Source organism: Rattus norvegicus, chromosome 7 (assembly GCF_036323735.1).
Source record: "Rattus norvegicus strain BN/NHsdMcwi chromosome 7, GRCr8, whole genome shotgun sequence".
Taxonomy (NCBI): Eukaryota; Metazoa; Chordata; class Mammalia; order Rodentia; family Muridae; genus Rattus; species Rattus norvegicus.
Window position 1 is genome coordinate 67,696,386 of NC_086025.1, and position 20,762 is coordinate 67,717,147.

The following is a 20,762-nucleotide window of genomic DNA, read 5'->3' on the forward strand; positions in this document are numbered from 1 at the left end:
AGAAATGAACCCACACACCTATGGTCACTTGATTTTTGACAAAGGAGCCAAAACCATCCAATGGAAAAAAGATAGCATTTTCAGCAAATGGTGCTGGTTCAACTGGAGGTCAGCATATAGAAGAATGCAGATCGATCCATGCTTATCACCCTGTACAAAGCTTAAGTCCAAGTGGATCAAGGACCTCCACATCAAGTCAGATACACTCAAACTAAGAGAAGAAAAGGTGGGGAAGCATCTTGAACACATGGGCACTGGAGAAAATTTACTGAACAAAACACCAATGGCTTATGCTCTAAGATCAAGAATCGACAAATGGGATCTCATAAAACTGCAAAGCTTCTGTAAGGCAAAGGACACTGTGGTTAGGACAAAATGGCAACCAACAGATTGGGAAAAGATCTTTACCAATCCTACAACAGATAGAGGGCTTATATCCAAAATATACAAAGAACTCAAGAAGTTAGACCCCAGGGAGACAAATAACTCTATTAAAAATGGTGTTCAGAGCTAAACAAAGATTTCACAGCTGAGGAATGCCATATGGCTGAGAAACACCTAAAGAAATGTGCAACATCTTTAGTCATAAGGGAAATGCAAATCAAAACAACTCTGAGATTTCACCTCACACCAGTGAGAATGGCTAAGATCAAAAACTCGGGTGACAACAAATGCTGGCGAGGATGTGGAGAAAGAGGAACACTCCTCCATTGCTGGAGGGACTGCAAACTGGTACAACCATTCTGGAAATCAGTCTGGAGGTTCCTCAGAAAATTGGACATTGAACTACCTGAGGACCCAGCTATACCTCTCTTAGGCATATACCCAAAAGATGCCCCAACATATAACAAAGACACATGCTCCACTATGTTCATAGCAGCCTTATTTATAATAGCCAGAAGCTGGAAAGAACCCAGATGCCCTTCAACAGAGGAATAGATACAGAAAATGTGGTACATCTACATAACGGAGTACTACTCAGCTATCAAAAACAATGACTTTATGAAATTCACAGGCAAATGGATGGAAATGGAAAATATCATCCTGAGTGAGGTAACCCAATCACAGAAAAACACACATGGTATGCACTCATTGATAAGTGGCTGTAGCCCAAATGCTTGAATTACCCTAGATGCACAGAACACATGGAACTCAAGAGGGATGACCAAAATGCGAATGCTTCACTCCTTCTTTAAAAGGGGAACAAGAATACCCTTGGTAGGGAAGAGAGAGGCAAAGTTTAGAACAGAGGCAGAAGGAACACCCATTCAGAGCCTGCCCCACATGTGGCCCATACATATACAGCCACCCAATTAGATAAGATGGACGAAGCAAAGAAGTGCAGGCTGACAGGAATCGAATGTAGATCTCTCCTGACAGACACAGCCAGAGTATGGCAAATACATAGGCGAATGCCAGCAACAAACCACTGAACTGAGAACGGGACCCTCGTTGAAGGAATCAGAGAAAGGTCTGGAAGAGCTTGAAGGGGCTTGAGACCCCATATGAACAACAATGCCAACCAACCAGATCTTCCAGGACTAAGCCAGTACCCAAAGACTATACATGGACTGACCCTGGGCTCCAATCTCATAGGTAGCAATGAATAGCCTAGTAAGAGCACCAGTGGAAGGGGAAGCCCTTGGTCCTGCCAAGACTGAATCCCCAGTGAACGTGATTGTTGAGGGGAGGGTGGTAATGGGGGGAGGATGGGGAGGGGAAGCCCATTTAGAAGGGGAAGGGGAGGGGTTACGGGGATGTTGGCCCAGAAACCAGGAAGGGGAATAATAATGGAAATATAAATAAGAAATACTCAAGTTAAGAAAGATAAAAAAAATTAGGATCAGATAAACTATCTAAACAGTCCCATAACTCCTAAAGAAATAGAAGCCATTATTAAAAGTCTCCCACCTGAAAAAAAAAGCCCAGGAGAAGATGGGTTTAGTGCAGAATTCTATCAAACATTCATATAAGACACCATACCAATACTGTCCAACCTATTCTACAAAATAGAAACAGAAGGAGAACTACCCAAAGCCACAATTACACTTATACCTAAACCACACAAAGACCCACCAAAGACAGAGAACTTCAGATAAATTTCCCTCATGAATATTATGCAAAAATACGCAATAAAATTCTCACAAACTGAATCAAAAACACATCAGAATAGCCATTCATCATGATCAAGTAGACTTCATCCCAGGGATGCAAGGATGGTTCAATATACGGAAATCCATCAATGTAATCCGCTATGTAAAGAAGCTCAAAGGGGAAAAAAAAAACACATGATCATCCCATTAGATGCTGAGAAAGCATTTGACAAAATTCAACATCTTTTTATGTTAAAAGTATTGGAAAGATCAGAAATTCAAGGCCCATACCTAACATAGTAAAAGTCATATACAGCAAACCAGTAACCAATATCAAATTAAATGGAGCCAAACTTGCAGCAATCCCACTAAAATAAGGGACTAGACAAGGCTGCCCACTCTGTCCCTACCTATTCAATATAGTTCTTGAAGTTCTAGCCAGAGCAATCAGACTACAAAAGAAGGTCGAAAGTATACAAATTGGAAAGGAAGAAGTCAAAATATCACTATTTGCAGATGATATGATAGTATACTTAAGTGACCCCAAAAGTTCTACCAGAGAACTACTAAACCTGATAAACAACTTCAGCAAGGTGGCTGGGTATAAAATTAACTCAAACAAATCAGTAGCCTTCTTCTACTCAAAGGATAAACAGGCTGAGAAAGAAATTAGGGAAACAAAACCCTTCACAATAGTCCCAAATAATATAAAATAACTTGGTGTGACTCTAACCAAGCAAGTGAAAGATCTGTATGACAAGAACTCCAAGTCTCTGAAGGAAGAAATTGAAGAAGACCTCAGAAGGTGGAAAGGCCTCCCATGCTCATGGATTGGCAGGATTAATATAGTAAAAATGGCAATCTTGCCAAAAACAATCTACAGATTCAATGCAATCCCCATCAAAATTCCAACTCAATTCTTCGTAGAGTTAGAAAGAGCAATTTACAAATTCATTTGGAATAACAAAAAACCCAGGATAGGGAAAACTATCCTCAACAATAAAAGAACTTCTGAGGGAATCACCATTGTTGACCTCAAGCAGTATTACAGAGCAATAGTGATAAAAAACTGTATGGTATTGGTACAGAGACAGGCAGGTAGATCAGTGGAATAGAATTGAAGACCCAGAACACCTATGGTCCCACACACCTATGGTCACTTGATCTTTGACAAAGGAGCTAAAACCATCCAGTGGAAAAACGATAGCATTTTCAAAAAATGGTGCTGGTTCAACTGGAGTCAGAATGTAGAAGAATGCAAATTGACCCATTCTTATTGCCCTGTACAAAGTTCGAGTCCAAGTGGATCAAGGACCTCCACATAAAACCATAAAATACACTTAAACTAATAGAAGAAAAACTGGGGAAGAACTTTAAACACATGGGCACAGGGGAAATTTTCCTGAACAAAACAGCAATGGCTTATGCTCTAAGATCAAGAAATGAAAAATGGGACCTCGTAAAACTGCAAAGCTTCTGTAAGGCAAAGGATACCATCATTAGGACAAAATGTAAGCCAACAGATTGGGAAAAGATCTTTATCAATCCTATATCTGATAGAGAGCTAATATCCAATATATACAAGGAACTCAAGAAGTTAGACTCCAGAGAGCCAAATAACCCTATTAAAAATGGTGTACAGAGCTAAATGAAGAATTCTCAGCGGAGGAATATGAAATGTCTGAGAAGTAGATAAAAAAATGTTCAACATCCTTAGTCAACAGGGAAATGCAAATCAAAAGAACCCTGAAATTCCACCTCACACCAGTCTGAATGGCTAAGATCAAAAATTCAGGTGACCACAGATGCTGGTGAGGATGTGGAGAAAGAGGAACACTCCTCCATTGTTGGTGGGACTGCAAAGTGGTACAACTACTCTTAGTTCTGAGAGTGTCTTAGAACATTGGACACAGTACTACCTCAGGACCCAGCTATACCACTCCTGGGCATATACCCATATGATGCTCCAACATTCAACAAAGACACGTGCTCCACTATGTTCATAGCAGCCTTATTTATAATAGCCAGGAGCTGGCAAGAACCCTGATGCTCTTCAATAGAGGAATGGATACAGAAAATGTGGTACATCTACACAATGGAGTACTACTCAGCTATCAAAAACAATGACTTCATGAAATTCATAGGCAAATGGATCATCAAATATCCAGAGTGAGGTAAACCAATCACAAAGAAATACACATGGTTTGCACTCACTGATAAGTGTATATTAGCCCAAAAGCTCGAATTACCCAAGATATAATCTGCAGACCACATGAAACTCAAGAAGAAGGAAGACCAAAGTGCGGATCCTTTAGTCCTTTTTAAAAGGGGCAACAGAAATATGCATAGGAGGAGATAAGGAGACAAAGTTCGGCGCAGAGACTGAAGGAATGGCCATTCAGAGCCTGCTGCACCTGGGGATCCAGCCACCAAACCCAGACAATATTGATGAAGCCAAGAAGTGCATGCTGACAGGAGCCTGATATAGCTGTCTCCTGAGAGGCTCAGGCAGAGATTGACAAATACAGAGGCAAGTGCTTGCAGCAAACCATTGAACTGAGAACGGGGTCCCCATTGGATGAATTAGAGAAAGGATTGAAGGAGCTGAAGGGGCTTGCAACCCCATAAGAACAACAATACCAACCAACCAGAGCTCCTAGGGACTAAACCACTACCCAAAGAGTACACATAGACAGACCCATGGCTCCAGGTGCATATGTAGTCAGATGACTTTGTTGGGCACCAAGGGGAAGAGAAGCCCTTCTTCCTGCCAAGGCTGGAATTGTGGTGTAGGGGAATGTTGGGGAGGGGAGGTGGGAATGGGTAGGTGGTTGGGTGGGGGAGCATCCTCATAGAAGAAGGGAGAGGGGCGATGGGATAGGGGATTTATGGTGGGGAAACTGGGAAAAGGGATGACATTTGAAATATAAATAAAAAAATACCAAATATAAAAAAGAAAGAAAGAAAACACCACTAGCTACTCTTTTCCCTGGTTGTTTTTCATTTAAAGGAACAACAACAACAAGAACAACAACAAAACCAAAAACAAAAAAACCCCCCAAAACCCTGTATTCTTAGTTTTTAACCGAAAGAGCAAAAGAAATGCAGGCAGAAGGAAAAATACACATTACTGGATGAGGTGGGAGAAGCTTTTCTGGACTTCCTAGTGTGATCAAGTTAGCACATCTTAGGTGGTGACAGTCTCATGACATCGCTTGCTGAGGGAGAGCATGGGACAGATGGCTTACCACACTTTCCCACCAATAACACAACATTGAAGGTAAGAACCTCTGTCAACTGTGGCGTGAAACCAAGTTTACTTAGGTGTGCCATCCCCACCAATGCGCTCGGTGAAAGGACATCCCAGGCCACAGGCCAGAGCTGAGGGGCTTTACTCAGGAGTGTCCTGAAGTTCCTCTGATCAATTTGAGTATGTGGTACTGGCTGTAGCAGTCATAAAAGCAATGGCTAACATTTTCAGTACTTATTATGTGACAGGCCCTGTTCTAAGAATTTTAGTATACATTTATTCATATGTAATAGAAATGGACTTTTAAAGATGAGGAAATTAAGACTTAAAGAATGTATTTAAATAACTGCCCATGTTGTATGGTTTCAGGGACATATCCTACCAATGTTCCTGCTTTGTCAGGTTGCCATGGTTACAGCACTGTTCTGTCACCTGCCAGTTATGTGACCCTAGAAAAGTTACTTAATCTCTCTGAGATCCAGTTTGCTTCTTGAAATAGGTTGTTTCCACAGTTAAATAATATATTCAATGTAAATAATATATTCAATGTATATTCAATAGTACCTAGGAAAAAGAAATGTTTAAGAGATGCTGGCTGCTGTTAACACACATACATCAAAAAAGCTCAGGATTAGTATGAGGCTTTGATGTTTTCTTGGTGTGTGCTGATGAAGGTAGGTGCTCCCATCCTTCATGTTAGAGTTTTAGATTACCATCTCAAATCTCTTGGGAATGATGCTGACCACAGTAATTATGTTCATTATAGTGAGAGATATTTATGTTTCTCAACATAAGAAAGACTACACTGGCCACACAGTGTAAAGTGCACAGAGCAAAGTTGAATCTATGGGAGGAAGATTACTTTTTTGCTTTTAGTAGTGGCCAGTTGATCTGAGATTTTAAGTGACAATTATATCACGAGAATATGTCGGTGTTTCTATCTTACCAGTCCCAGTAGTTAGGGTCCCATTTGCTCACTTCTGTGTTCCATAGGAAGCGGCTGCAGTACAGGCATGAAGAGAAGCTTACTAAACTTCTTCATTCTTTTTTGAAAAAATTTAAAATGTATTTTATATTTGTAAATCTCTTGGCTGCATGCATGTCTGTGTCCTTCAAAAGGGTGTCAGACCCCTGGGAGCTGGAGCTGGGGATGGTTGTAAGCCGCCGTGTGGGTGTTGGCACTTGAACCAGGGTCCTCTACAAAAGCAACACGTTTAACTGCTGAGCAAACTGAACTGCCAAGCCACCCGTCTGGTTCCACCAATTCTATACTCTGCTCACATTTGTCGTGTTGGTTACTGAGTTCCTGAATGCCACTCTATATCCTACACCCGGTCTATGCCAGTGTTTCCAGTCAGTAGAGTTCAGGCAGTCTTCCACGGATGCTCACAGGTTAACCTGATCTACAGTCCCTCACTGACACCCTCTTCCTTGGTGATTCTATGTTGTGTCAAGTCAACAGTTAAAAGTGCACATCACAAGTCCTGACTACAAATAATTTACCTTCAATGATAAATTATATAAATAAATATGCTTTTCAAGTTATATGTATAATACTGGTATATGCATTATCTTTGCTTTTGGCTGTGGATGTGACCAGCTGCTTCAACCGCCCAGCAGTGATGAACTGTAGTGTGGATTTGTTACCCAAGGAAATGGTCTCTCCCTTAAAGTTGAGTTTGTCTACATATCTTAAGCTGAGCAATAGAAAAGAGACCAGAAGAAGATTTCAATCACAGGTACCTCTTTATCACTTAGTCAAGGCAGGACAGGAAGCCTTTATTGCTCACCTATACAATCTTATTAAATTGGGTAAATTTAGTCAGCAACCACCTATTAACTATAAAAGATGGCAGACATCAGATGAAAGGATTTGAAGTTTCCCTATGACAGTTGATAAATAAGAAAAATAATACTCAGCTATCAAAAACATTGTCTTCATGAAATTCATAGGCAAATGGAATGAACTAGAAAATATCATCCTGAGTGAGGTAACCCAATCACAGAAAAACACACTTGGTATACACTCATTGATAAGTGGATATTAGCCAAATGCTCAAATTACCCAAGATGCAATCCACAGGCCACAGGAAGCTCAAGAAGAAGGATGACCAAAATGCAGATGCTCCCACTCCTTCTTAAAAGGGGAAAAATATCCATAGGAGGGGATGTGGAAGCAAAGTTTAGAGCAGCGACTCAAGGAATGGCCATTCAGAGCCTGCCCCACATGTGGCCCATATATATACAGCCGCCAAAACTAGATAAGATTGATGAAGCTAAAAAATGCATGCTGAAAGGGACCGGATATAGGTCTCTCCTGAGAGACACATCCAGAGCATGTCCAATACAGAGGTCAATGCTAGCAGCAAACCACTGATCTGAGAATAGGACCCCCTTGGGGGGAATTAGAGGAAGGATTGAAAGAGTTGAAGGAGCTTGCAACCTCATAAGAACAACAATGCCAACCAACCAGAGCTTCCAGGGACTAAACCACTACTGAAAGAATATACATGGACTGACCCAGGGCTCCAACTGCATATGTAGCAGTGAATAGCCTTGTTGAGGCACCAGTGGAAGGGGAAGTCCTTGGTCCTGCCAAGGTTGGACCTCCAGTGCAGGGGAATATGGGGGTCAGTAAGGGGATGTATAGGGAGAATACCTGTATGGGGGAGAGGGAGGGGAGGAAATGGGGGCTTATGGACAGGAAACCAGGAAGGGGAATAACGTTTGAAATGTAAGTAAAGAAATATATCTAATAAAAAATTAAAAAAAGAAAAATAATACAAACACCTTTAAAAAAGCTTTTAAAACCTACATGTTGGTTGTTCCTACTTCTGATTTCATATGACCTTCCCAAATGATCCAATGAAATACAACCCATAAAAAGGATGTTGCTGGAAAAAGGATAATGTAGGGAAAGAAACAATCACACATAAATGCTTTAGAAAAACATTTTAACTATCAAAAAATTAGACTGAGATTTTTGACTGAGTTTGTTGACTGAAAACTCCCAGAATCAAACCAAATCAGAAAGGAGAAGGTGAAGATACATTCAAGGCGTTGTTATACTCAAGGAAAATAGTGTGTGTGTGTGTGTGTGTGTGTGTGTGTGTGTGTGGTTGTTAGCACACACGTGTGCTCAGCATACCAGGACTGCTGTTAAACCCAGAGCTCACATTAAAATCAAAAGACAAGAACACCTCCCTGGAAGAGGGCAGGCACTGTTTTGTTTAAAGCATAAAGTATCTGTATTCATTACTATGTAGCAGAAGGAATAAGGCAGGCTTTTGTCAAGGAAAAACACATGGACCTTTATAATTCTCATGAATAACTCCCAATGAAAGCTAAAAGATACAAGATAGCCTTGCTATATAATAGAAATCTTTATTATAACCAGTAAGGTCACTGTTAATTTCCATTAATAACTCTATTTTCAAAGAAAAAACTTATTTTGTTTTTTTAAATCTTTTTATTGAACATTTTCTTTATTTACATTTCAAAAGTTATGCCCTTTCCCCGAAACTCCCCCATCCCATCCACCCACCCCCTGACTCCATGAGGGTGCTCCCCTACCCAACCACTCACTCTCTCCCGCCTCCCCACCATGGCATTCCCCTACACTAGGACATTGAGCCTTCACAGGACTAGGGGCCTCTCCTCCTATTGATGACCTACAAGGCCAATCCTTTGCTATACATGCAGCTGCAGCCATGGGTCACTCATGTATATTCTTTGGTTTGTGGTTTAGTCCCTGGGAGCTCTGGGGTGTCTGGTTGGTTGATATTGTGGTTCTTCTTAGGGGGTTGCAAACCCCCTCAGCTGCCTCAGTCCTTTTTCTAACTCCTCCATTGGGGACCCCATTCTCAGTCCAATGGTTGTCTGCAAGCCTCTGCCTCTGTATTTGTCAAGCTCTGGCAGAGCCTCTCAGGAGACAGCTATATCAGGCTCCTGTCCGCATGTATCTCTTGGCATCCCCAATAGTGTCTGGGTTTGGTGACTGCATGTGGGATGGATCCACATGTGCGGCAGTCTCTGGATGGCCTTTTCTTCAGTCTCTGCTCCACACTTTGTCTCTGTAATTCTTCCTGTGAGTATTTTTGTTCCCCCTTCTAAGAAGGACTGAAGCATCCACATTTAGGTCTTCCTTCTTCTTGAGCTTCATGTGGTCTGTGAATTGTATCTTGGGTATTCCAAGTTTTTGAGCTAATATCCACATACCAGTGAGTGCATATCATGTGTGTTCTTTTGTGATTGGGTTACCTCACTCAGGATGATAATTTCTAGTTCCATCCATTTGCTTAGGAATTTCATGAAGTCATTGTTTTTGATAGCTGAGTAGTACTCCACTGTGTAGATGTACCACATTTCCTGTATCCATTCCTTTGCTGAAGGGCATCTGGGTTGTTTCCAGCTTCTGGCTATTATAAATAAGGCCCTATGAACATAGTGGAGCATGTGTCTTTGTTATATGTTGGAGCATCTTTTGGGTATATGCCCAGGAGTGGTATGGCTGGGTCTTCAGATAGTACAATGTCCAATTTTCTGAGGAACCTCCAGTCTGATTTTCAGAGTGGTTGTACCAGCTTGCAATCCCACCAACAATGGAGGAGTTTTCCTCTTTCTCCACATCCTAGTCAGCATCTGTTGTCACTTGAATTTTTGATCTTAGCCATTCTCACTGGTGTGAGGTGGAATCTCGGGGTTGTTTTGATTTGCATTTCCCTGAGGACTAAGGATGATAGGATTTTTTTAGGTACTTCTCAGCCATTCGATATTCCTCAGTTGAGAATTCTTTGTATAGCTCTGTAGCCCATTTTTAAAATAGAGTTATTTGATTCTCTGGAGTCTAACTTCCTGAGTTCTTTATATATATTGGATGTTAGCCCTCTATTGGATGTAGGATTGGTAAAGACCTTTTCCCAATCTGTTTGTTGCCATTTTGTCCTAATGACAGTATCCTTTGCCTTACAGAAGCTTTGCAGTTTTATGAGGTCCCATTTGTCTATTCTTGATCTTAGAGCATAAGCCACTGGTATTCTGTTCAGGAAATTTTCTCCAGTGCCCATGTGTTTGAGGCTCTTCCCCACTTTCTCTTCTATTAGTTTGAGTGTATCTGGTTTGGTGTGGAGATCCTTGATCCACTTGGAATGGAGCTTTGTACAAGGAGGTAAGACTGGATCGATCTGCATTCTTCTCCATGTTGACCTCCAGTTGAACCAGCCCCGTTTTTTGAAAATGCTGTCATTTTCCCACTGGATGGTTTTAGCTCCTTTGTCAAAGATCAAGTGACCATAGGTATGTGGGTTCATTTCTGGGTCTTCAATTCTATTCCACTGATCTACCTGCTTGTTTCTGTACCAATATCATACAGTTTTTATGACTATTGCTCTGTAATACTGCTTGAGGTCAGGGATGGTGATTACCCCAGAAGGTTTTTTATTGCTGAGAATAGATTTTGCTATCCTGGGTTTTTTGTTATTCCAAATGAATTTGCAAATTGCTCTTCCTAACTCTATGAAGAATTGAGTTGGAATTTTGATGGAGATTGCAATGAATCTGTAGATATCTTTCAGCAAGATGGCCATTTTTACTCTATTAATCCTGCCAATCTATGAGCATTGTAGATCTTTCCATTTTCTGAGATCTTCAATTTCTTTCTTCAGAGACTTGAAGTTCTTGTCATACAGATCTTTCACTTGCTTGGTTAGGGTCACACCAAGGTATATTATTTGGGACTATTGTGAAGGGTGTCATTTCCCTAATTTCTTTCTCAGCCTGTTTATCCTTTGAGTAGAGGAAAGCTATTGCTTTGTTTGAGTTAATTTTATACCCAGCCACTTTGCTGAAGTTCTTTATCAGCTGTAGGAGTTTCTTTGGGTGTTGTGCAGTTGTGGCCTCCTCACCTCTGATCCTGGGAGTATTAGAAAACCTGGAGTTGGGCTTTGTCTGGATGTTGTGGGAGTGGGTGCAGAGCCAGTGCCCAGTATTTGCTCAGGGAACTGGTTCAGACTGGAAGAGACCCACACTCCTGTGTCCTTGGATCCTGGGAGACCCAGTTACTCCTGGTGTTGTGGTGGGTGTTGGGGGAGATGTTTTGACCTCCCCTGTGATCCTGGGCACTTCAGAGCACCTGGGAGTCAGGCTCCCTCTGGGTGTTGTAGGTGTGGTGCAGAGCCAGCACCCACGCCTTTGTTCTTATTTTTAAAACAATTATTTAGGCATGGTGTGTGCCTGTGAGGTGGGTGCATTGTGGAGCATCAGAGTTTGAAATCTGGTTGCCTTCCTCTAGATTATAATATAACCATGTTTCTCCTTTCCCTTTTCTCTTTCCAAGCCCTTCCAAATCCATGGTCTTTTTCATTCCCTGTTATTTCATGCATATATGTGCACATACACACACACACACACACAGAGACGTATATTTCTAGGTACAGCCTGCTCAGGTGGTATCCCATCACTCACATGTCGCTTTCATATGTGTATATATGTGTATACACACACACACACTCACACACACACACACACACACACACACACACTAGCCTGCTCAGGTGGTGTCCCATCACTCACATGTCGCTTTCATATGTGTATATATGTGTATACACACACACACACACTCACACACACACACACACACACACACTAGCCTGCTCAGGTGGTGTCCCATCACTCACATGTTGCTTTCATATGTGTATATATGTGTACACACACACACACACACACACACACACACACACACACTAGCCTGCTCAGGTGGTGTCCCATCACTCACATGTTGCTTTCATATGTGTATATATGTGTACACACACACACACACACACACACACACACACACACTAGCCTGCTCAGGTGGTGTCCCATCACTCACATGTTGCTTTCATATGTGTATATATGTGTACACACACACACACACACACACACACACACACTAGCCTGCTCAGGTGGTGTCCCATCACTCACATGTTGCTTTCATATGTGTATATATGTGTACACACACACACACACACACACACTAGCCTGCTCAGGTGGTGTCCCATCACTCACATGTTGCTTTCATATGTGTATATATGTGTACACACACACACACACACACACACACACACACTAGCCTGCTCAGGTGGTGTCCCATCACTCACATGTTGCTTTCATATGTGTATATATGTGTACACACACACACACACACACACACACACACACACACACACACTAGCCTGTTCAGGTGGTATCCCATCACTCACATGTCGCTTTCAGCATTGACTGTTTGGTATGGGATAATGGTCGGTGTGTTCTCCCCAGGGACGTCTCTTTCTCCTGCTCTCAGCACTCCTTAGTTGCCCGCAGTTCTTCATATAGGCTGAGGCCTGTGGGCTTTCCCTATCTGGCATGTCCTGAACTCCTTTTAGCTCACGCTTGGGCAGTCATGTGGGTAGACTTTATGGGCGGAGCTTCTAACATCACCTGGAGATGAGATCTCACAACCAATTCCCTAATTCTCTGGCTCTTATAGCTTTTCTGTCCTCTCCTCTAGAATTCTCCCTGAACCTTAAATGGGGAATCCTTTACTTTTTAAGACAGGATCTCACTGAACTTGAAGGCTTCTGTTCAGCTAGACGAGCTGGCCAGGAAGCTCCCAGGAGCCGCCTCTGCTCCTTAACACAGAGGTTAGTCAGGGGTTCTGTGAGTGCAGGGCATCCCCAGTCATACCCTTATGCTTGTACAGAAAACACTTTACCCACTAAGCCATCTTCTCAACCCCTCTAAATAAAATTTTGCAGAAAGAATATGTAGGTTACCTCTGGGAGGCACTAACTACAAGTAGGTACTTGTTTGATGGAACTAATACTTTGTGACTTCTGCTTTTAAGGCAGCATAAACATTATAGCATAGCAAATATGAACTTTCAGATAGAATAGTCTAATAAGTAACTGCAGATGTTTTCCCTGAATCTTATTATGTTCATAAAAGTATCACGACATTAGCAGCAACAATATTGCAAAATAACAATTTGCTATCACCAATAACAGCAGCAGCAGGCAATGAAATGGAAGCTCTTGTGAGAAGTGAGAGGGAGTGTCCCCAGACACAATGTCACCCCTAAGTGAGATCCGCGTCTGCCTCATTAACTTTTGTTTTTAAGTATGTAATTTTTTAGTAGTATGTATTTATTGATCAAGAGGTGTTATAATACATGAATTAAATGGTTACTCACCCAGTAAATCCGAGGCTCTTAAGTTTTCTTTTAGAAATATGACAGAAATCACGGCACTACCTACGAAGGAAATTGCCATTAGTGGTAGGTCCAACAAAAACATGTATCATTCAGTTATGTGTCTGGGGCAGTGCTGCTGCACAGGGAGGGCTTCGTAAGCTTACTCAGTGAGGGTGTGGGGTAGTAGGGAGAGATGGAGGGAACAAGGGAGATAGGAAGAGAGGAGAGAAAAGAAGACAGAAAGTGCAGGGAGAGAGCCAGGAGACACTGGGGTAAAGCAAAGGAAGCTGAGAATGACTTAAAATGTATATATTTTAAATATGGTGCATACCGCAGCCCATGCACTTCCTCCCAGCACCCACCCCAGCGCCTCCCAGTCCAGAGTTGTTCCTGGTTCTTTCTCCTTCCTACAGCACACCCAGGTTTGCACTGTACTCTGTCTTCCTCATCAACCTGCCATTGCCCAGCTCAGGCTTAGCCTCTGCTTAGAGCACAGCAGCATTCGTCCTAACATCTCACTCACCAGTTCTCCTTACCACCACAGAGTAATCTTTCTAAAATACAAAGTAAATTTGCAGCTTTAAATCTCTAATGGGTTCTTGTTATTCACAGGGCAAAGACCCGAGCTGCTGATTGTGACTTTCAGTGACAGCTATGATCTCTCTCCTGCTACTTTCCTCACATTGGCCCTCAATTTCACTGTTCTGTGCTCATCCTTCCTAAAATACATAAAAATAATTAACAGATCCACCACGTGCTTTTATATTCATGACTTTTATGAGTATGACTGACGATTCTGTGATCAACTCTAGACTCAAGATCAGATCTGACTGAGCTGAACACTCTTTTCTTGGGATGGAGTCCCATCTTATCTGAGACTTATTTTCTTGTCTTCATCTTTTTCTCCTGTGCTGTGTCTCATGCTTCCAAGAATTATGCACCCTGTTGGAGTCTCACAGCTGAGCCACGGCCGGCTGCTATGGCCTCAGGGTCAAGAATAAGCTTGACATTTTCGTTTTTTCCCCTTGGAGGCTCATTCCTTGATGAATTCAGGCATCGGAGAACTCAAAATTGCAATCATAAAAAAGATGCACAGTGTAATCTAGATTAAAAAATTTTTATTTAAAAATCTAGTTGAGTCTTTAAAAGTAAAACTAGAGGAAAGAGTGTTTTCATAGCAGTACTGCTATCTGGAGAAAAGTACAGTTGAGGTGTGGATGCTCTACCTTCTCAGCTGAGATCAAACACTGCTTCCTCAGTTACCATGGAAGCAGCAGTTTGCTATGTCATTAAAAATTCTTCACAGACAAAATTTTAATGTCTGTATAATGACACATTCTGTGAATGCCACCATTGTAATAACTCTATACCCAAGGTTTTTACTTTAAAAAAGTGGGGATGCTCATATGATCGCCACCTTGACTCTCACTTGAGCTCATCTTTGCTCTTGTGTAATCTTCCTGGGCAGGTTATGCACTTGAATGAAAGTTTCACAGAGAATAAATATATAATATTTATTTATAATATATATAATAAATATATATTTAGTTGGGCAGTTTTATTCTAAAACATCAAAACAAGATTTTCTATAGACAAACGAATATGAATATTAAATGATCAAGTTAAGTCTGTTCAATTAAGAATTGAGTTTAATACAGGTATGAGAATATATGTAATTAGAAGACAGAAGCAATTCAAGAAAGCCACCAGCACCCTGTGTTTGGAGGCTCAGAAAGGCAAGAAGACCAACAACTTTTCAAACTGCATCGTAGAAACCTGGACAAAGACTGTTTCCAGCAGGAGAGGGGTAGGTAACAGTGAAACATCCCCTATGGCTGCATGAGGAACACTGCATCTCACCACAGCAACCCCAGCAATGGCGACGTCACAGCCAAGGGCTGGGGTAGATGTCAAACTCTGCTTCCACAGAGTGAGGAAGACATAGACTAGGAGGGACACCCACCTAGTCCCGGATGTCGCAGACGTGACACTGAAGTCACAAGGAGGTTGTGCATTTGCTCTCTAATCTCCTCACCCGAGGACACTGGAGTGCCACCTCAGCTAGCTCAGCTCAGGCACTGCTCTTCCTCCCCAGCCCAAGGCTCCTTCAGTGCATCCTGCTTCCCTTGAGGTCAGAAAGGACAGACTTCCTTGGCCTTTGTTCCCAAGCCACAGCTTCATAAATGATCTAACTTTCATATGGAAGAGAGGGAAACGTCATGTAGGAAATAATTTCATTGCTTCAAGCCAAAAGGATACAACAGAAATACTAAAAATATATGACATGCACTGAGCTGTACCAACTGCCACAAAGTTATGTTTTATGAAACAAATATGCTCTTCTTCCTCTTCTTTCTCTCTAGAAGAATTTAGAATCCCAGTGCACTTCTATTCATGAAACTTTTCTACCAAGGTGGTAGTGTGTGTGTGTGTGTGTGTGTGTGTGTGTGTGCGTGTGCGTGTGTGTGTGCGTGTGTGCGTGTGTGTGTGCGTGTGTGCGTGTGTGTGTGTGCGTGTGTGCATGTGCGCACGTGTGTGTGTGTGCGTGTGCGTGTGTGTGTGTGTGTGTGCGTGTGTGTGTGTCTGTGTACATGAGTGCAGAGGTTTCAGATCCCTTGGGGCTGCAGTTACAGGTTGCTGTGAGCATCCTGATGTGACTGCTGAGAATCCCACTGGGGTCCTCTGGAAGAGCAGCACACGCTCTTGACTGCTGAGCCAGTCTTTAAGCCCTCCACCTTAGTGTTACCCTGTTACCCTGCCTCACTCCCAGCGCCAGGGTAATAGATACAGACCACCGTGCCTGCTACATTGCTTTTAGTGGATGCTAGAGATCTGAACCATCTCTCAAGCTCCTTTACCAAGTTTTTACATAGAATAAAATATTTATTTAGTAAAGTAATAAAAATAACATCACTATGATGAATTTATTTGTACCTCACATGCAACTCTAGGTGAAATATGAGTTGTACCAAGCAATCTGGCCATATCTGAGTAACAGCTAATGACATGGCTTCCTAGTAGAGTAAGTGCACTTTAAAAAAGATTTATTCATTTTATGTATATGAGTACATTGTAGCTGTCTTCAGACACGCCAGAAGAGGGCATCGGATCTCTTTACAGATGGTTGTGAGCCATCATGTGGTTGCTGGGAATTGAACTCAGGACCTCTGGAAAAACAGTCAGTGTTCTTAACCACTGAGCAACCCCTCAGCCCCAGAGTAGTACATTTTTAAAATGAGCAGAAATAGATCAAGTCTTCCCATACATCTCTATAAACAGAGACCTGCCCAGCTCAACTATTTTTAGTTGTTATTTTATCAATAACCAATGCCTAATGAACAACTAGAGCAGGGTTGATTTTATTCCTACAGTAACGTGTAATATTCAAGTTCTGAAAGATCACAAAGGTCAATAATTTTAAAAACCATCAAAACAGCACACCTGCAGGTCTATGCCAGGTATAACCATCCAGGCACCACACCTGTAGGTCTATGCCAGGTGTAACCATCCAGGCACCACACCTGCAGGTCTATGCCAGGTGTAACCATCCAGGCACCACACCTGCAGGTCTATTCCAGGTGTAACCATCCAGGCACCACACCTGCAGGTCTATTCCAGGTGTAACCATCCAGGCACCACACCTGCAGGTCTATTCCAGGTGTAACCATCCAGGCACCACACCTGCAGGTCTATGCCAGGTGTAACCATCCAGGCACCACACCTGCAGGTCTATGCCAGGTGTAACCATCCAGGCACCACACCTGCAGGTCTATGCCAGGTGTAACCATCCAGGCACCACACCTGCAGGTCTATGCCAGGTGTAACCATCCAGGCACCACACCTGCAGGTCTATGCCAGGTGTAACCATCCAGGCACCACACCTGCAGGTCTATGCCAGGTGTAACCATCCAGGCACCACACCTGCAGGTCTATGCCAGGTGTAACCATCCAGGCACCACACCTGCAGGTCTATGCCAGGTGTAACCATCCATGCACCACACCTGCAGGTCTATGCCAGGTGTAACCATCCAGGCACCACACCTGCAGGTCTATTCCAGGTGTAACCAATGACTAAGACTTTCCTTCACCACATTTACAGTTAGAGGTTTGCTTGGGTAGAAGTTCGTGACTTCTTTGCTACCTGACCCTCCAAAACACAGGGAATGCTCATAGAGGTTGCTGATTAATTACTAGGTACTTACAGGAAAAAAAAGGAGCATAAAGAAACCTGGGAGAAAACATATGCTTTCTAGGCACTCAATAGTTGCAGAAAGTTAATAATGGTTGCCATTCAGAGAGACCATTTTCCCAAGCAAGCTCAGTGTTTAAAGTCAGTGGACTGCTATTCTTGGCAAGTAGGAGATGTTTACAGAATCGGTCACCTCTCTCCTCCAAGCTTATCAACAGCTGTCAGTGGATGTGCTGCCGCAGCTTCAGAGGATCATCTTACCTTGGGGCCTGAGCTGAGCAGAACTGTCCTCAGCTCCTCATCCCATTATCTTAGGGAAAGTCACAGTTAGAAAGTGTGAGTCTGGTTCAGGAAGCAGAGTAGACAATCAGACTTAGTCTGAAAGACTTCCCTGTTCTTTGGTTGTTTAAAATGTCCCTGGGGGTGAAAACTAGACGTTCCCTTGGAGAGCTCTGGGCTACAGGGCTGCAGAAAACTGTAGGGCACTGCGCTGAGAGGGTAGAACTGGGGTTCCGCCTTGGCTTGTGTCAAGCTGTGGCAGTGCACACAAGCTAAAATCTTACCTTCACTTCTTAGGCTGGTGAGATGAATCCAGTGACCCCATTCTGTTCACATGTGCAAATACCAGTGATTTAACAGCACAGAGCAAGCCAGGCCTCGTGTGCTTTTTAAATGTGGCTTCACAAATGTGAGGGAAAACCAAGAGACAGGTTACCTGCTTTCTGTGATAATGGGTCTGTGGTGAAGGTGTGGCTGGAAGTTCCAGGGGCAGATACACCATCCTTCCTTTATTAACAGATGGCTCAGGAGATTCACCAGTAGGAAAAGACAGTCAGGCTTACCATTGAATTGTAAATGAATGGCCACAGATATGAACTATTCATAACCCAGAGCAGATAAGAATGGGGAAAAGTCCATCTTTACCAGTCGCAACAGAAAGGCAGGACAGCAGGTGCTAGGGGGAACTGAGACAGGTGCTGTTTCCCACAGGGAAGGCTCGGTGCCGAGGGAAGCAGTGGATTCGTTACACTTCTACATCATGCCTGCTGCCGGGGATTGGCAGACTCAGTGCAGAGAGTAATCCCATAACCATTTGTGAACACTGAACTCTTCAGATTCTTTGACCTGTCTGGGAATCTGTCTTAAGGAAGTGATTAAAAAAAGGAAAGAGTCCTATCATTACAAAATTACTTTTCCACAGTGGAAAACTATACAACAGTATAAGGATTCAGCAGTAATGGATAGCCAATAAAAATTATGATGAAAATTACAATGATAAGAAAAATATTTATATTGTGATATTGTAAAAAATAACATTATCATCATATATGATTATTATATAGACCATATAGATAATAATGGTGATTATTCTTTTAAATAAAGATTTACTTGTAATATTTCAAAATTACGTGTATACATGAATGTGTGTGTGGGGTGTGTGCATGGGCACAGGTGTCCTTGGACACCAGAGGTCTGGGGTCCCTTTACAGTTGGAGTTACAGGTAACAGTTGTGAGTTGCCCAGTGTGAGTGCTGGGTACTGACCTTGCATGCTGTTCAAGAACAGTGTGGGTCTTACCTTGAGCCATGTCTCCATCTCAGCGGTGACTATCTGTGGAGAATCCTACATGGAATAACTACTCCAAGGAGACAGGCACCACTGTGCTTTATAAATGAAGAGCTGACAGATGAAGAGGTTCAGCTCATCACACAATCACACAGACGCCACAGACATGCACCAAATCACAACTTTTTTTTTTTCGGAGCTGAGGACCGAACCCAGGGCCTTGCGCTTGCTAGGCAAGCGCTCTACCACTGAGCTAAATCCCCAAACCACAACTTTTATTTTTTTATTCATTTATTTTCTTTAATTTTATTTTTCTTGGATATTTTATGTATTTACATTTCAAATGTTATCCCCCTTCCCCTCTCTCCCATACCACTCCCACTCTCCCTGCTTCTATGAGGATGCTTCCACTCCCACCCACCCACTCCCACCTCAACACTTTAGCATTCCCCTACCTTGGAAAAATGAGCCTTCACTGGACAAAGGGCTTTTCCTCCTGTTGATGCTGGACAATTTCATCCTCTGCTACATATGTGGCTGGAGTACTGGGACCTCCATGTGTATTCATTGGTTGGGGGTTTAGTCCCTGAGAGCCCTGGTGGGGTCTGCTTGGTTGATATTGTTGTTCTTCCAGTGGTGTTCATTTCCTTCAGTCTTTTGTATAACTCCTCCATTAGGGTCCCCTTGTTCAGTCCAATGGTTATCAGCAAGCATACTCATCTGTATCAGTAAGGCTATGGCAGAGCCTCTCAGGGGACATCCATATCTAGCTCCTGTCATCAAGCACTTCTTGGCATCAGCAATAGAGACTGGGTTTGGTGGCTGCATATTGTATGGGTTCCCAGGGGGGGCAGTCTCTGGATGACCTTTTCTTCAGTCCCTGCTCTACTCTTTGTCCCTGAATTTCCTCCCATGAGTATTTTGTTCTCCCTTCTAAGATGGACTGAAGAACCCACATTTTGGTCTTTTTTCTTCTTGAGCTTCATATGATCTGTGATTTTTTTCTTAGGTATTCCAAGCTTTGGGGATGATATCCACTTATCAGTGAGAGCATACCATGTGTTCTTTTGTGACTGGTTACCTTGGTTAGGATGATATTTTCTAGTTCCATCCATTTGCCTAAGATTTCATGTAGTCATTGTTTTAATAGCTGAGTAGTACTCCATTGTGTAGATGTACCACATTTTCTGTATCCATTACTCTGTTGAGGGACATCTGGGTTCTTTCCAGCTTCTGGCTATTATAAATAAGGCTGCTATGAACATAGTGGAGCACGTGTCCTGGTTATATGTTGGAGCATCTTTTGGGTGTATGCCCAGGAGTTGTATAGCTGGGTCCTCAGGTAGTACTATATCCAAATTTTTAAAGAACCACCAGACTGATTTCCAGAGAGGTTGTACCAGCTTGCAATCCCACCAACAATGAAGGAGTGTTCTTATTTCTCCACATTCTCAC

General features: G+C 42.6%; 1 protein-coding gene and 1 long non-coding RNA gene across 5 annotated transcripts in view; one reads left to right on the forward strand and one right to left on the reverse strand.

Annotated features, from left to right (window-relative positions):
- The window catches only part of Nipal2 (NIPA-like domain containing 2), a 111,478-nt gene that overhangs the window by 36,758 nt on the left and 53,958 nt on the right, over window positions 1–20,762 (reverse strand). For all 3 annotated transcript variants that reach the window (NM_001130559.1, XM_063263832.1, XM_006241544.5), the window contains one exon: window positions 13,553–13,612. In NM_001130559.1, the coding sequence (NP_001124031.1) occupies window positions 13,553–13,612 (60 nt within the window). The remainder of the gene's footprint in view (window positions 1–13,552; window positions 13,613–20,762) is intronic.
- The window catches only part of LOC120093631 (uncharacterized), a 76,983-nt gene that overhangs the window by 27,785 nt on the left and 28,436 nt on the right, over window positions 1–20,762 (forward strand). The window lies entirely within an intron of this gene.